The sequence below is a fragment of the Dysidea avara genome, chromosome 6 (assembly GCF_963678975.1).
Source record: "Dysidea avara chromosome 6, odDysAvar1.4, whole genome shotgun sequence".
NCBI lineage: Eukaryota > Metazoa > Porifera > Demospongiae > Dictyoceratida > Dysideidae > Dysidea > Dysidea avara.
This window is the reverse complement of record NC_089277.1, coordinates 29,016,228-29,034,201: the sequence shown is the minus strand read 5'-3', so window position 1 is coordinate 29,034,201 and position 17,974 is coordinate 29,016,228. Positions and strand designations below refer to the sequence as shown.

General features: G+C 39.2%; 5 protein-coding genes across 6 annotated transcripts in view; 4 read left to right on the top strand and 1 right to left on the bottom strand.

Moving 5' to 3' along the window:
- The window catches only part of LOC136257306 (uncharacterized), a 44,166-nt gene extending 40,058 nt beyond the window's left edge, over positions 1-4,108 (bottom strand). The window contains exon 1 of the mRNA XM_066050423.1: positions 3,876-4,108. The gene's annotated coding sequence lies outside the window, so the exon portion shown is untranslated. The remainder of the gene's footprint in view (positions 1-3,875) is intronic.
- LOC136257304 (uncharacterized) overlaps positions 1-17,861 on the top strand; it is a 28,550-nt gene extending 10,689 nt beyond the window's left edge. Inside the window, exons 2-3 of the transcript XR_010701898.1 lie at positions 16,720-16,774; positions 17,723-17,861. The gene's annotated coding sequence lies outside the window, so the exon portion shown is untranslated. The remainder of the gene's footprint in view (positions 1-16,719; positions 16,775-17,722) is intronic.
- Positions 4,570-13,189, top strand: LOC136258531 (uncharacterized). Of its 2 annotated transcripts, none has more exons than XM_066051847.1 (7): positions 4,570-4,736; positions 10,695-10,807; positions 10,865-11,275; positions 11,738-12,106; positions 12,402-12,564; positions 12,612-12,706; positions 12,783-13,189. In XM_066051847.1, the coding sequence occupies exons 1-7, from the start codon at positions 4,697-4,699 to the stop codon at positions 12,873-12,875; spliced, it is 1,284 nt and encodes a 427-aa protein (XP_065907919.1). In that variant the 5' UTR covers positions 4,570-4,696; the 3' UTR covers positions 12,876-13,189. The 2 variants fall into 2 exon arrangements, with proteins under 2 accessions (XP_065907919.1, XP_065907918.1); XM_066051846.1 differs by having other exon boundaries at positions 4,570-4,769.
- LOC136257309 (cystatin-B-like) lies at positions 13,910-14,734 on the top strand. Its single transcript, XM_066050427.1, has 3 exons — positions 13,910-14,005; positions 14,190-14,291; positions 14,406-14,734. The coding sequence occupies exons 1-3, from the start codon at positions 13,946-13,948 to the stop codon at positions 14,511-14,513; spliced, it is 270 nt and encodes an 89-aa protein (XP_065906499.1). The 5' UTR covers positions 13,910-13,945; the 3' UTR covers positions 14,514-14,734.
- LOC136257307 (cystatin-A-like) overlaps positions 14,932-17,974 on the top strand; it is a 215,893-nt gene continuing 212,850 nt past the window's right edge. The window contains exon 1 of the mRNA XM_066050425.1: positions 14,932-15,293. Within this exon, the coding sequence (XP_065906497.1) occupies positions 15,210-15,293 (84 nt within the window). The 5' untranslated portion in view covers positions 14,932-15,209. The remainder of the gene's footprint in view (positions 15,294-17,974) is intronic.

The following is a 17,974-nucleotide window of genomic DNA, read 5'->3' as shown; positions in this document are numbered from 1 at the left end:
TGTTGGTTGTCATTAGTAACGAAGTATTAATTGTGGGATGAGCTGTATCAGTGATGTTCATCCTTGGTTCATCTACGGATATACCAAGAAGGGCACTTTATGTGAGCTGGTTTGCTCATTTAGACTTTAGAAAACAGTCTGAGCCGGCTTTTCAAGTCATATGTTAGTGTACAAATAAAGCAAGCAGGAAGACACTGGTAACAGGAAACAGCCAGCTGAATTAAAACTTGAAGAATTTTGTGCAGTGTGAGAGGAGCAAATATTTAGGCAGATCGCAAAGGGGCTATATTCTGCGAACATCACTGAATTGTATGCATGGAGTTATTAACAGCCGGTATAGTGGACTAATGCTGTATTCAATAGTGAACTGATTTTTTCTGTTGCACAAATTCAAGGATGTGTCTGACTGCTAGCCTTGAATCAGGCCAAATGCCATAACTCCAAGATCAACCAAATCTCAATTATAAGCCTAGCTATGCATGTGAAACCATGCCCATAGCCACCAGGCAAATGTGATTTGGACTAAGATGTGTGTGTAATTTCAATGTATCTAGTCAGACCGGAAATGGAACACTCACATTAATTACATACCACCTAAGAATCCTAGGATTTCTTAAGTATAACATTTCACTTCAAACAAAACAGGTTAAATTTGTTCAACTATTTTCAAGTGATTCCTAGTCCAGCTGCATGGTCCATGAAATTACAGTGGGATCACATGTATTTGTTACAGTGTGGGCTGCTCTGTGTTGGATCTACTCTAGAGTTGAGATTTCAAGGTAGACTGCCAATGTACCGACACTGTTGTAGCATATTTAAGTGGAGGACAAATGAATACAGTAATGCTAGATTATTTAAGTATACAAATTTTTCATAATGAAATTGATATCCCATTTTGATTTGTACATCCACTTTGCAACATATTCAAGAACAAGAAGTTACTACCCTTTTAATCTCCAACCGCTGTCATTAAATAACCAAGATCTCACCAGTCCTTGTTTTTTCCATCTACAATTTTGCTTTGGAACAATAATTATCTAAAGGCTCTAATTCATATTTAGTATTTAAATCTGTAATTCACCTTGTTGTGGTTTTACTAATTTTATTCTTCATTTCCTTTGAAGTTGTACAGTATAGGTACACAAAGATAAATTTTTTCTCCCATCTTATTCTAGGACTGAGAAAATTTAATTATTTGTATACAGGCTCAAAATTGAGAAAATATAAAGCAAGTGAATTAATATTATACAGTCAGTTTGCTTTTGGATATTTAATGTCTCCAACTGTAACAAAAATTCAATGAATCCATGCATGCATGCATCTCATCGCTGGTTGTCTGAACATTCTGCAAGTGATACCTCACTCAATCAACCATATATTATTCTGTTTATTAGACTGAATAAAGTCATGATAACCTAGACTTTTCCTGTCACCAGTAACTTTCTAGTTAATTGCTCTGTGGATATTACGCTCTGAAACTGAAGAAATTGAGTGATCTTCTAAACTATTTATCTTGTTAAGATCACTAGAAGCAACTGACATCCAATCAGCTACTGTATTGTAGTAACAAAACTTGCCTTGGTCATGCAATAAATGAATTGAAGAGTCCTGCTTGATGTATCAGGCAGTAGAACAATTACTGCATGAGACAGCTATTAATATTTTATTATTATCCTATTCCATTTTCCTGGAGGTTCCACTGATAAAATACAATTTCAGCAATGATAGCGGCTAGCCAAGCTGCAAGTTTTGATTCAGAAAGCATTCCATTCTGTAAACTAGACCCCATCTTGGATTCAACTCACTACTCAGGCTGAGATATCTGGCATTAGTCCACTACTCTGTTAATGAATCATTAATGTTCACACAATATAGCCTCCTTGAGGTATCTGAATGTTTTCTCCTCACACACTGCACAAAATTCCTTTAGATTCTGCTTAGACTAAGCTTGTCACCATACTTGTCACCTTTGTAGTGTAGTTACATACTGATTTATGCCGATTACAAAGGCTGGGCCCCAGACTGTACATTCTGAAGTCAAAGTAAGCAAAATCAACTCACATACTAGTAAAAACAAGTCATGCATTAAGTTCCCTACTTGATACATCCGAAGATGAACACATTGAGACAGCTATTCCCACAATTAGTAGAACTCTACTTCATTACTAATGACAACCAACAAGAACCCACAATCGATCCTTAAATTCATTTTATCTTTCTTGGGGTACGTTTGATTACCTGCTGGAAGTGCCACCGATAACTTGTACAGCAATGGTAAGCTGCAAGCTTCAATTTGAGAAAGCATTCCGTTCCGTAGTTTAGTCCATCGTTCCGTTCCGTTCTGTAGAATAGACCCCACCGCTTCCGTGGGCAAGCTTCAAGGAAATCCCAGTGCACATTACACTACTTCAATCAAACTGGGCTCAGTGGGCTGGCATCAAAACCCTGCAGATTAGCTAAAGATACTACCACTTTGCTGTACAGGTAATCACCAAGCCTTTTATCCCGGGCTTGATGGACTGCCCTTGCTTACCACCCCCAGTACATAAATGGCCTGTGCTGGACAAAACAGGACTTTCTTAGTCTACGGCAAACTGAGATTCTGCCCGAATCAGCTCCACAATTTGGGGGAGTCTTAACATAGTGACCGATGGATGAGCGGGCTCCGCGGATGCATTGTATGGAGGACCGCAAGAGAGAAAAAGATAGACAGCACCTTAACCACCCCATGACAACAGAGTAATCATCACCCCACTTCCCCACTTATTTGAAAGTTGATGAGCCAAGCGTTGATAAAAAACAGAAGCCTCATGAGCCAGACCACCAGAGGCAGACATTACCAGGGGGATAAAAGAGGCATACTCCTCCTCACGAATTCTCTGAGCATACGCGCGTTTCTTAATGTTCTCGTGCCTCTGATAACAGGAGGCCAGTGATGAGGATGCATTAGAAGCAGCCAGAGGGTTGAACACCCGCACATCCACAAAACATCTTTCACTTCTTCCACCCCAAAAACCATTCATGGCGATGTCAAGATGGGCACCATCTTGGATATTGGCAGAAGCAGGGTAGTCCTGCTGTGAAACCGGCTGGAGCTCTTGTTCAACAGCTACCTGAGAGCATACTTCAGTCAACAGGGTGGCAGTTAGATCTCTGATCTCATTGTGTCGGATAGAAGGTAAGCCACCCTTGGGACAGGATAAAGCATGCTCCACTGAAAAGGAAGTCCCACATGCACAGTGAGCAGGAGTCCGCTGACGAGTCCACCCATAACGTAGTGCCACGGCATCGTGAAACGCGGACTTATGCAGTGCAAAGCCATGTTCCTGTAGGGGCCGGGTGGTAAGCCAGTTGGAGGCCCCTTTGGCTGAGGCTAGATCTAAAGTGTGTTGAGAGGAGGGATCTAAGTGGGTACGCAAACTGGAAGATCTATCCGAATAGTTGGAAGATTTGGAATTGCGGATTGCGGACTTGCGAGACAGCTGTTCTGTTTTAACAATAGCCGAATTGGTACCCCGGTCCAGAATGAATTGTGAAAGAGGCTCAGTAATGTGACACAAGGCTGAATACTCCTCAGCTGCAATAAGAGTTGGGTTTATGATACCCAAACCACCATATCGAGGTGGAAGGGCAAATAATTTACGGATTGTGTCATTTGGTGGAGAGCATCCCATCAAAGTAGGGATAAGTACCAGCCGGATGTTATCCTCAAGGGGTTGTAAAGCCTCTGATCACCAAGCCTTTCAACACAAATCTTATTTTGTTAAGCGGTAAGCTGCACCGGCTCCCCATAGGGCACAATAAAAATTCACGAAGCTATATACCCCAGTTATGAAGATAGCATATACACATACACTACAGTGTACAGAACGTACCTTATAGGCCAAGTCAACCAGCTACTCAGTGCCTCTAATTCACTCTGCTTGTAATCTCGTTTGCAGTTGTTCAATAATGTGCTTTATTAAGAAGTTTCGCGCGATCACTGAACTGCGCATGTGCCAGTATAGCTTTCAGTAAGTTTACGTAATCGACTACATTTGACGAGCTGATTGAACGAGCCTACTGTTTCGCTTTGCTGTGTTATGGCGTCTCATCCTCAAGAGTTAGATTGGAGAGATTACCACTCGCAGGACGAATATGATTAGTCTCGCGTGGCCAGACCGCTTTTTTCCGTATATTGGGTGGGGAAAAAAGGGTCTGGTGCAACTCCAATAGCTGTTTACTTCTGAGCCGTCCCCACATTCCGGGGACGCTAATTGAATAACATTGGTCACAAAGGAGGTGCCATGACGTCAGTAAAACTATGAAGTATTCCTACACTCCTGCTCCGGTTGTGAGTCTTGTTACACGATGAGGATTAACTTTCAAGACGCTATAAAAGAGACATCGGAGTGAATAAAGATTCGTTTAAAGGATACACAGATCTCTATAGTTAATTTACTGACGTCATGACACCTCCTTTGTGACCAATGTTATTCAATTAGCGTCCCCGGAATGTGGGGACGGCTCAGAAGTAAACAGCTATTGGAGTTGCACCAGACCCTTTTTTCTCCACCCAATATACGGAAAAAGCGGTCTGGCCACGCGAGACTAGAATATGATCGGGTGGATGATGACGAAACGCAGGTAGCAAGTTACATGTACTTGTACAGCCAAAGCTTGAGCTGCTGGATTTTCTGGTGTAGTCACTGATTTGATGGACGAAAATGAAGTAGCCTCCTTTTTGAAAGGTAAGGGTATTCCACAGAAGTACTGTGATGTTTTTGCAGGTATAGAACTGATCATCACGTGTATACCTATAGCTTATCACTGAGTGATTCTTTGTGATTGAGTATATATAGCTGCATTATAGTCAGATATGACCATGTTAGGATTTAATAATTAGCTATCCCTGTGTTATCACAACGATGCATGGTTTCCTCACATGATCTAACTTACATCATCAGGGGCAGATCTAGGATTTATAAAAGGGGGGGGGGGGGCTAACTCAAGGTACTAATCTCTTGGGTAGAGGTAGTGAAGCACACTTCCCAGCATGCGAAGCATGCTGGAACTAGGGGGGTCTGGGGGCATGCCCCCCCCCCTCCCCCCCAGGAAAATTTTGAAAAATAGATGCTAAAACACTGCAATTTGGAGACTTTTCCACATAAAATTCATAATGTTTTCTGCCTGTAGATATTTTATATACTGCCTTTAGATTATAGGTATGGCTCTCTGAAGCATTTTGCTAATGGAAAAGTTTGGGTAGGTACAGACAACCAAGTACTTGATGCACCCCTCTCACAATTGCACAACACTGAATAGGTGCATGTTAGAATAATAATGTTGAAAGTGGAAAATTTTGAAATTTGAACAATACAAGATTGAATCTGAGAGCATTTTCAATGGAAATTGTGAACCTGAATTAAGTATTGTCATACATATTAACTACACAAGTAGATGAATGAAGCCCTTTAAACAGACCAATTCACTTCATTGCATGTATAGGTGCAGGCAGATTTGGAAAATTTCCATAACAGAACCAACTACATGTTTCCAGTGATGTTCTATTAGAGTAGTTAGCTGACTGCTCTATTAGAGTATCTCGATCTTGTAAACCTCCATTGCTGATCCGGGTCCTTGTTGCATAAATTTTAGCATAAATCCACTGATAATACGTTGGAAAGACGTTTATAAGGTGGTTTTATGAGTATTTGTATTATTAGTGATCATATAATTATGCTAAGACAAAATTTCATTATAATACTCAGCATATTGATCAAGTAAAGCCTAAATATGAAGGGGGGGGGGGGGGGGGGGGGGGGGGGGGGGCTTCAGCCCCCTAAGCCCCCCCCCCCCCAGATCCGCCCCTGATCATATCAAGACACACGATAGTGTGTCGTGCGGCCCAAGAAGCCGGCGCGCCACACCGTGAGTATATTGACAGGAAGAACGAAAACGTCATTTTCACACTTTTGTATCTCGGTGATCACTTATCTGATTGGAACCAAATTTGCTACACAGTTGCCCGCCAGCCAAGGGAGTCTTCATTCCAAATTTGAAGGAAATCGCTCCAGCCATTTCCGAGATACGAGCTGCCAAAGTGTCGTTTTTTTTTCTTCGTTTTTTTTCTTCTTTTTCTTCTTCGTCTTTTCGCACACTTGCAAAAATTGCTATAACAAGCAAACGCGTACTCCTATCGCCTTGAAATTTGGCACACAGAAAGGGAGTCCAAAGGCGAATCCTAGCATCAAATTTGGTACAAATCCGATGAATGGTTCAGGAGTTATGACCGATTATTCGCGTAAAACAAGATCGATTTGTTGTCACGCCTACAGGGTAAACCGCTTCATGGAATGAGTTGAAAATTGCTATGTAGATGGAGTAACCATCGTAGGAGTGCCTTTTGGTGGTTTGAAAGGAATCTAGATAAAGACCACGGAGATATGACACAAAACCCAACCTGTGTCACAATTACGCGATCGATTTTTATGAATAATAAAGTATTAGTTTTCACGCCTACTAGGCAAACCGCTTAGAGCAATGAGCTGAAAATCGGTGTATAGCTGGAATAATCTTCATAGAAAGTCCTTGCAGTAGTACAGAAGAATCGGATTACAAACCACTGAGTTATGATTCGAAAGCCAACTCCGTGTAGCAAATGCGAGATCGAGATACTCTAATAGAACAGTCACCCTAATAGAGCATTCGGCTAATTTATTTACTCCATTATAGAATTTTATTACATCACAAGTTATTCTGTAGGGAGTTCAGTTGCAAACAGTTAATCTTATAGACAGTTCAGCAAGAAGACAGTCACCATGCGGAGAGTTAAGCAAATATACCACTATAGAGATTCAGAACATTACAAGTCACACTGAAGAAAGTTCAGCTATAAACAAGTCATGCACTGTGTAGAGAATTCAGCTACAATTAAGTCACTCTCTAGAGAATTCAGTTACACAGAATTCTGCTACACACAAGTCACTGTGGAGAGAGTTCAGCTACAAACAAATTACCCTTTAGAGTGATCAGCTACAAACAAAACACTTTGCAGGGTGTTCAACTGCAACAAATCAATTACCTTTAGAGCGATCAGCAATGAACAAATCAACACAAATCTACCTGTAGAGAGATCAGCTAGAAACAAACCACCCTGAAGAGAGTTCAGCTACAAAAAATCACCCTGTAGAGACATCAGCTAGAAATTAGACACAATGTAAGGAGTTCAGCTACAAGCAATCACCCTGTAGAGAGTTCAGCTAAAACAAATCAACCTGCAGAGAGATCAGCTACAAACAAATCACCATATAGAGAGTTCAGCTACAAACAGATTACCTGTAGAGAGATCGGCTACAAACAAATCAACCTGCAGAGAGATCAGCTATATACACACAAATCAACTTGTAGAGAAATCAGCTACAAACAAATCACCCTGAAGAGAGATCAGCTAGAAACTACACACAATGTAAGGAGTTCAGCTACAAACAAATCACCCTGTAGAGAGATCAGCTACAAACTAGACACAAAGTAAGGAGTTCAGCTACAAGCAAATTACCCTGTAGAGAGTTCATCTACAAACAAATCAACCTGTAGAGCAATCAGCTAGAAACAAATCACCCTGAAGAGAGGTCAGCTACAAAAAATCACCCTGTAGAGAGATCAGCTAGAAACAAATCACCCTGAAGAGAGGTCAGCTACAAAAAAATCACCCTGTAGAAAGATCAGCTACAAACAAATTGCCCTGTAGAGAGATCGGCTACAAACAAATCAACCTGCAGAGAGATCAGCTACACACAAATCAACTTGTAGAGAGTTCAGCTACAAACAAATTACCCTGTAGAGAGATCGGCTACAAACAAATCAGCCTGTAGAGAGTTCAACTACAAACAAATCACCTTATAGAGAGATCAATTACAAACAAATCACCCTGTAGAGAGATCAGCTAGAAACTACACACAATGTAAGGAGTTCAGCTACAAATAAATCACCTTATAGAGAGTTCAGCTACAAAAAAATCACCCTGTAGAAAGATCAGCTACAAACAAATTGCCCTGTAGAGAGATCGGCTACAAACAAATCAACCTGCAGAGAGATCAACTACAAACAAATCACCTTATAGAGAGTTCAGCTACAAACAAATTACCCTATAGAGAGATCGGCTACAAACAAATCAACCTGCAGCGAGATCAGCTACACACAAATCAACTTGTAGAGAGATCAATTACAAACAAATCACCCTGTAGAGAGATCAGCTAGAAACTACACACAATGTAAGGAGTTCAGCTACAAATAAATCACCTTATAGAGAGTTCAGCTACAAACAAATCACTCTGTAGAGAGATCAGCTAGAAACTGGACACAATGTAAGGAGTTCAGCTACAAGCAAATCGCCCTTTAGTGAGTTCAGCTACAAACAAATCAACCTGCAGTGAGATCACCTACAAAAAAGCACCTTGTACAGAGTTCAGCTACAAACAAATTACCCTGTAGAGAGATCGGCTACAAACAAATCAACCAGTAGAAAGATCAGCTACACACAAATCAACTTGTAGAGAGATCAGCAACAACAAATCACCCTGTAGAGAGATCAGCTAGAAACTAGACACAATGTAAGGAGTTCAGCTACAAGTAAATCACCCTGTAGAGAGTTCAGCTAAAACAAATCAACCTGCAGAGAGATCAGCTACAAATAAATCACTTTATAGACAGTTCAGCTACAAACAAATTACCTTGTAGAGAGATCGGCTGCAAATTAATCAACCTGCAGAGAGATCAGCTACACACAAATCAACTTGTAGAGAGATCAGCTACAAACAAATCACCCTATAGAGAGATCAGCTAGAAACTAGATACAATGCAAGGAGTTCAGCTACAAGCAAAATCACCCTTTAGTGAGTTCAGCTACAAACAAATCAACCTGCAGTGAGATCACCCACAAAAATGCACTTGTACAGAGTTCAGTTACAAACAAATCACCCTGTAGAGAGATCAGGTAGAAAAATTCACCTTGTAGAGAGTTCATTTACAAAGAAACCATCATATAGAGAGTTCAGCTACAAAGAAATTACCCCATAGAGAGTTCAGCTAAAAGAAGTCACCTTGTAAAGAGTTTAGCTACAAAGAAACCATCATGTACAGAGTTCAGCTACAAAGAAACCACCTGTACAGAATTCAACTACAAACAAATCACCCTGTATAGAGATCAGCTAGAAGAAGTTACCTTGTAGATAGTTCAGCTACAACAATTCACCCTGTAGAAAGATCATGCTATGTTGTAGAGTGTTCAGTTACAAAGAAACCATCATGTAGAGAGTTCAGCTGCAAACAAATCACTCTGTAGAGAGTTCAGCTACAAAGAAACCGCCATGTAGAGAGTTCAGCCTCATACAAACCACCTAGTAGAGAATTCAACTACAACAAATCACCCTGTAGAGAAGAAGTTACCTTGTAGAGAGTTCAGCTACAAAGAAACCACCATGTAGAGAGTTTAGCTGCAAACAATTCACCTGTAGAGAGTTCAGCTAGAAACAAATCACCCCGTAGAGAGATCAACTGGACGAAGTCACCTTGTAGAGAGTTCAGCTACAAAGAAACAATCATGTAGAGAGTTCAGCTGCAAACAAATCACTCTGTAGAGAGTTCAGCTACAAAGAAACCGCCATGTAGAGAGTTCAGCCTCATACAAACCACCTAGTAGAGAATTCAACTACAACAAATCACCCTGTAGAGAAGAAGTTACCTTGTAGAGAGTTCAGCTACAAAGAAACCACCATGTAGAGAGTTTAGCTCCAAACAATTCACCTGTAGAGAGTTCAGCTAGAAACAAATCATCCCGTAGAGAGATCAACTGGATGAAGTCACATTGTAGAGAGTTCAGCTACAAAGAAACAATCATGTAGAGAGTTCAGCTGCAAACAAATCACCCTGCAGAGAGTTCAGCTACAAAAAAATCACCCTGTAGAGAGTTCAGCTAGATGAAGTCACCTTATAGAGAGTTCAGCTACAAAGAAACCATCATGTAGAGAGTTCGGCTATAAAGACACCGCCATGTAGAGAGTTTAGCTGCAAACAAATCGCCTGTTACAGAGAGTTCAGCTACAAAGAAACCATCCTGTATATAGTTCAGCTACATTTCAAGTCACCCAGTAGAGAGATCAGCTGCAAAAAAAATCCTGTGGGGAATAATGAGCATGTAATAAATATATGTATATAATTTGTATAATTACTAATAAAATCAAAAATAATTGAAGTACTAAAATTCTTCTTTAAGTTCTTTTCTTCTTCCTGTGGTAAAGAAAAAACACATGGGTTAAAAAAGCCCCAAAGCCAGCCATAGGCCGGCTTTGCAGTATACAAATACAAAAAGAAGTGATATCTAATCAAAAACAGCCAAGCTGTAAAAAAAGGTGCGGCCCCCATAAAGGCCATGGTGAAAAAAGATGTGAAATCCAAGGTGGCGGCCAAGAAATGGCTGTGATGGTAGGTTAATGGTTACATTTTAATAACGGCAATTCAGGTGAATTTTGTGCCGCTTGGTCTTGGCACCAAATTCACCTGAATTGTTGTTATTAAAATGTAACCATTAACCTACCATCACAGCCATTTCTTGGCCGCCACCTTGGATTTCACATCTTTTTTCACCATGGCCTTTATGGGGGCCGCACCTTTTTTTACAGCTTGGCTGTTTTTGATTAGATTGTAATATTGCTTAGAAAACTTCATTGATGGAAGAGAATTCCTTTCTCTGACTGCAGAAGAAGTAAAGGAAATGATTACTCCCATTGGACTTGCAAAGAAGATTGTTAGATTCATACCATTATCAAAGGTATTGAAAACAACATGCATGAGGTGTTAAATCATTTTTGTACATCATTTTCTGTAGCACCTTTCATCAGCCTTACCTTCAAGGCAAGTGTCAATTGGTCACCAGTCTACCGCCACTGCAGTCACAGAGAGTCCTTCAGATCTGTCAAATTCCAGCTCAGGCACACTGGACTCTGACATTCCTGCACAGTCAAGTAACTCTGCAATCACCAACCCCACTAGCTCAGGGTTTACTGTGACATATACTGATATCTCATCTATATCAATTCCTGAAAATTGGAGACCTGAAGTCATGAAATCAATCAAAACCAAGTACTGGACAGATAGCTCCCGTAATGAAATTGTGAGGTGCCTGGGAAACTTGTTGTTTTCGGTGTCATCCAAGCCATCACGATTCCATTGCGCAGAAATAGCGAAAAAGCTTATTTTGAAGTACCCTTCCACCAGAGATGAGTTAGGAAATGGATATGTGAGTTAAAATTTAAATTGTGTTTGGTAATTTAATTGCCACATGTGTGTACACCATAACTATTATTGTTGACAACTTTGAAACTAGTGGTTTAATGCATGGACAATCCTCAGGTCAAACCACACCTTGAATGCATGCACTATATCCCACTAAATCTGCATTGTTTTCTTCATGAAGCTGTCCTGACAGTTTCCATCTTACTATTGAATTAGGTGAGAGTTTTAGCAAAATCATGCCGGGCTTGTATGATTGAGATAACAATCAGTCTCATGATGCTATTAAACTTAACCAACTAAAACAACTTTAACGCCTAATGTATTTTTTAAATGAATGTCAAATACTAGTATTAAAGGTGCAGTATTTCACCAAGTAAATTTGTATGGTTTTCCATATTGATTGTATATGTAGCTATATATAATGCAATCCTATAGTGTTGTATAATCATTTGTTGTACCCATGCAGCAATCTTGGAGTGACAAACTAGTAGAAAGGATAAGAAATGTTATTAAAAGGGATCGGATAAAGTGTGGTTGTGCAGAAGAAGAAGAAACCCCTGCAGCTAAAAGGCCAAAGAAGGAAACAGCATTGTTGAGCCGCTATCCAGTTTCCGCAGGAACAGATTATTCAACTGAATTTGCTGAAGATGCAGAAAGTCTAGCTGGCCATATTGAGAGTATTAAGAAAGAAATGGAAAAAGATAGGCCAAGAGATTCACTACTTGCTCAATTAATGAAGTCAACATACAGATCCCGTAGGGACCTTATTGTTACTGGAAGTGTTCCTGTTGCTCAAATTCTACAAGATTTTCCTGCATTAAAGCGACCTTCTATGGTATGTATATGTTCACACACAGATATTCATGTGTACTATATATGTGACCCGGTCTGCGAAAAGGGCTCTTATAGCCTTTCCAATTGCATATATATGGTAACCCATAACTTGACTGGTGAATATAGTACAAGCCTACAATTTGGTCACTCAACAACCCTAACCTGGCAGTAGCTGTGGGTGTAATTACATGGTGATAGCTTTAGTAGATTAGGAGTTATGATTAGCCAAACATGGGTAATTGGAAAGGCTATAAGAGCCCTTTTCGCAGACCGGGTCACATATATCATTTATTTAGATAGAACAAGAGATGTGTCTGATAATGAATAAGACTATACTGAAAGAAAAGTTTGTTCATCATTGGGTGGAGGTTTACGTTTCAGCAATCATAGAATATGGCACTGCTAGTACTAAAAAAGCACTCCGTACTTTGATGAAGGAATTGGTTGTTGATAGGGAAGGTAAATTAAGCTAGGTGTTAGGCTGTTATAATATTTTTTCATTATAGATGATGTAGTAATGCAATTAATTGCTTTGAAAGTGTTGGCCACTGCATTGGGTAAAGGTGATAAGTCATTGATCTACTTATACAAGGAGCATAATGTAAGTATACAGATTTTACTATTAAAAGTGGTATTGTTATATGCCTGCTCATAGTTTATTTGCATATCTTTTACAGGAAATGGAAAGAGTTGAGACTGCATGTCTTGGTAATCCAGTCCACAATCAACCTTGGATTGCCGCTTTCCTGGGAGATGGTGCAGCACAATAATTATGTTGTTGTATTTGAACGAAAAAGCTACACTAAGGTGTCTTCACTGGAGATGGCCATCTACGTGACATTTTCTCTATACTACTGTTTAAATTTGGAGTATCCAGATGGAGCCAAATTGATCTTCTCTTTTTTCCAAGACTTTGTCTTAGAGGAACCGGATAAATGTCATAAATCAGCAACTTACCTTAGTGTCACCTCTGATATTAAGCGTTGTCTTTCAATATGACTTCAAGTTTTGATGTAACGTATATAGTGTTTCATACTTTCTAACTTTCATTTATTATTGAGTTGTTGTAACACTGTACTATGCATAATGGCAAAGTATTTAATTTTAACTGCTTATTTAAAATATAGAAAAGATGTGGGTATTTTGACTTTGGATAGGAAGAATGAACTAGCCATGTGTGCAATAAAACCCAACTAGTTACACTTTAAAATGACTATGTTTCCAGTTAACTTGACCAGATGGCTTAGCAATACTTACCATTTATTGATAAGTTTGACTATATGACAAGGTAATACAACCAAAGCTATATGATTTAAAGTAACTGCCTCAGCTGGTAGTTAATATGTTCTCCAACAATAATGTTAAAATAACCAAAACTGAATTAATTGTTTTAATAGAAACCTATGCAGTTTATTTGACCTAAATGGCTTTGTGATTTATTTGACTGCTATGTAAAAGTGTAAATGACCACTATTATATTGGTTAAAATAGCCACCTTGAATACAGGGCATTATTACCCATCAACACAGTCATTTGAATTGCAGGTAAAACAACCCAAAAATTTGGGTCATTTCTACCCATTTGAATTTACAGTGTATATACACTATATAATTCTCATTGTAATTTCATTGGAAATTGTTGTCAAGGAAAAACAAACCACAGTAACCATGCAGAGTGATGCATAAATTCAACCACATTATCGCATGCTGTTAACATGCATGCATGCATGTACATCGCCCTATCATGCAAGTTTATTATAAGGAAGTAACCTGTACTAGTTAAACTCAATTTGCAATTAGCTGTCTATAAGAATTGCAGTGGCTTAAACAATCTTGCTAACATGGGTGAGTGGACCAAATTCATGCCAGCAACAGCAGAAACACAAGACATTGCTGACAAGGTAAGTGAGTATAAGTTTAGATCATACTATGTATAGCTATACACTATAGTAATGCTCTATTGTACAATAAGATGGCACCAAGAGTTCATAATAGATAGAGGGAGGGTTTGTGAACTCTTGATAGCACAGCTGATCTTTAATGATTAATGAAGCATGAAAACTATACTATGTGACATTTGTATAGGTGAAGGTAGCGGCTGAGGAAAAGCTTAGTATGAAATTTGAAGTCTACAAAGCATTTGAATACCAGTCTCAGGTGGTAGCTGGAATGAACTACAGGATTAATGTGAGTGGAATGCATGTGCACATGATACGTACTAAGAGTACACTATAGATGCATAGCTAGCAAAAAATTAATGAAGTTAAATAGTGTTATCTTTCAAATTTTGCATTTCTACAGGTGCAGATTTCTAACCTCCCTGGAAATGCTGAGTTGGGAGTGTTTCAGAACTTGGAGCATGAATATGCTCTTACTTCTGCAAAGCTCCTTCCAACGGATAAAAAGTAGTTTTCAAGCTAAAAGGCTATTAATTGCACAAACAATTATTATTGTTAAAACTACTTGAATTTTTTATGCATTACAAAATTTAATGTTGTATGCACATCTGCCTTTTGTGAGGCCTTGCTATAAACAGCAAGATTCTTTTTGCTATATTCATTCATATTATGTATAGTGTCCCTTTTGTATACTGTTGTATGTCATATCTTAATCTTCACATTACTATAATGCTGGAGGGATAAAAGTGGCAATGGTGATCAGCATGAAAACTATGTCAGTATAGTGGCTATGAAGCTTTGCTAGGTGAAGCCTGCACATCTAGTCTAATATTAACTACACTGTGTACGTATTTTACTATTAGAATTAGGTAGCCAGTGAGGTGTACGTACGTAATGCCGTAGCTAATTTGCGTGGGCGGTTAAAGTTTATAGCGGTTGCGACACATTTCTGTTACGCCCAAGGTTACGCCCCTCAATGTGACGCACAATTTCTGAAGAAATGAAACGTCCAGTCTTACTACTAGACTACATGATGATGATGTGCGTACCAACGTTGAGAAACTGCTGAGTACGTACAGCTAAACTGACCCGCGTGACTACGACGCTGACGTTATCAGGTCAATACTAAATCTGGTCTACAGTGTCACAACAGTGCATCTTGAGGCCATCCGGCTAGTAGCATTCAGATCAGTGTGAGTACTTAAAGATGGTCGACCACACGGTAACTGCTGGTGGGTGGATAACTCCACCAAAACAAGCAACTTCAGAAATACAATCTATTGCGGACAGAGTGAGTGAAAAATATACACAATTCTTAGATATAGCTAGCTACTCACGCATACCTAATGGAACCACACACAATCACCACACACATTGACAATCACCACACACAATCACCCGGTTTCACTTTTTTTTTTTTGTTTGTTTGAAATGTGGTAGGGAGCTAACCATTGGTACTACCAAAGGTGTATGTGGTCATGTGTGATAAGCAGTTGATAGAATTGACCCCACCAATATTGCATTCTAGGCTTTCCATGTAACAATCATTCGCCTCGGTTTCACTTTTTCTTTTTTTTTTTTCCTTGAAATGTGGTAAGGGGCTAACCATTGGTACTATCAAAGGTGTATGTGGTCATGTGAGATAAGCAGTTGATAGAATTGACCCCACCGATATTGCATTCTAGGCTTTCCATCTAACAATCATTCGCCTGTATCATCATCGGTTTAACTTTTTTTTTTACTTGAAATGTGGTAAGGGGCTAACCATTGGTATTACCAATGGTGTATGTGGTCATGTGAGATAAGCAGTTGATAGAATTGACCTCACCAATATTGCATTCTAGGCTTTCCATCTAACAATCATTTGCCTGTATCCATGGTTTCACTCTCTTTTTTTGTTTGAAATGTGGTAGGGAGCTAACCATTGGTACTACCAAAGGTGTATGTGGTCATGTGTGATAAGCAGTTGATAGAATTGACCCCACCAATATTGCATTCTAGGCTTTCCATGTAACAATCATTCGCCTCGGTTTAATTTTTCCTTTTTTTCCCCTTGAAATGTGGTAAGGGGCTAACCATTGGTACTACCAAAGGTGTATGTGGTCATGTGAGATAAGCAGTTGATAGAATTGACCCCACCAATATTGCATTCTAGGCTTTCCATCTAACAATCATTCGCCTGTATCATCATCATATCAGACAATTCAATGTATTTTAATGTCATTCAGCTACAGTATGAAAATGTACTGTTTGTTCAATTAGAATTTTAAAGATAAAACTGATTCTTCAAAAACCTGTTAATTTTAGCAACTTTTATATGCTCAGCTGTATAGCACGTATATCATATAGGGGGTGGGTGGGTGGGAGGGTGCGGAGGGGAGGGGTGGTGGGCCGCCCACGCGCAAGAAGTGGTTGACAGTGAAAAAACAGTCTATAAGTATCATACAACTGTTTAAATATATATGTTCTTTGATATTGTATATGCATTAGTTTGCCAGTGAGTTATAAACGGCGAAAAGAATGTAATGAATTGCCCGCCCACGCCCAATTTGCGCCATCGTTAAAATGGCCTTGCTCAAAGACGATTAAATGTCTATGACAGTTTTCTGTATAAATACTTTGGTTTGTTTATCATGCTGTAATATTGTGCTGCTGTGTTATGCTATAATAATATTAATGCTTATATTATTTAATGATGTTTGTTTCTATTACTTTAGTGCACGGTGGGAGGTGGAAGCGTCCATGATGACGATTGGGCAATGTGCAAATAAGGTGAGTGTATGCTTTGTAAAAAGAAGCCCACGTAGCTGTGCAGGGCTCATCTTCTGTACAGATCAGCTTCTGTATAGTCTTTCATTATTTTATTTTTCCCGAGGGGTAGCCAACACCCACGCAAAACACAGAAATGGTGTACTAGAGGGGTTGCCAACGCCCACGCAAAGCACCCAAATGGCGTGTACGAGACTCCCAATCTTTATGTATTTTTAAAGGCATTTAGTGATATTGCTAACTAGTATGAACTACCTGTACAGTTGTTGATCTACATCTTGTTCTAGTTATTCGTTATCGATCATTGTCTACTTTGTTAAACTCACTTTCTCCATTATTTTTACATGATTTTGGATTTAGGATTTGGTTTCTAATATATTTGTGTATTTCTGATTGGATTTCTCACATAGCATACAAGAGTCCCAAGGCATTGGCTACCCCTCGCTTTTTACCAAAAGTAAGTTCATCTCTAGTTGACAAAGATAGTGTGACCATCTAATTATGATATTTCTAAATTAAATTCTTGATCACAGATACACATTTCCCTTGTTGCTATATGTGGCACACCACAAAATTAACCAATGCAAACAACCATTACCATTCCTTGTAGTGTTTTATTTTTATGTGAATATGTAGTGAAGTGTGTGTGTGTGTGTGTGTGTGTGTGTGTGTGTGTGTGTGTGTGTGTGTGTGTGTGTGTGTGTGTGTGTGTGTGTGTGTGTGTGTGTGTGTGTGTGTGTGTGTGTGTGTGTGTGTGTGTGTGTGTGTGTGTGTGTGTGTGTGTGTGTGTGTGTGTGTGTGTGTGTGTGTGTGTGTGTGTGTGTGTGTGTGTGTGTGTGTGTGTGTGTGTGTGTGTAGGGTGTGTAGGGTGTGTGTGTGTGTGTGTGTGGTGTGTGCGTGATAAAGATTTTTTTTAATTCGCCAATTTAAATGTGACTGTTTTTTCCACAGGTTTATATGTTGGAGAACTACAATCAACTAACTTGAAATTTTTATAATGACCATTTTTAAAAATATTTATTTGATTACATGTACAAAATACAAAGATGTATCACGTGATCAAAAAAGTTATTAGCATGATGTACAAGGACTATTGACCATTCAAAAGTTGATGAATTAAACATTCAAGAACGGAATACTTCTCCATTGCAACTCTCCCACGCAATATAGCGCGCGCGTCACTAATAATCAGTGCTCAGCCGG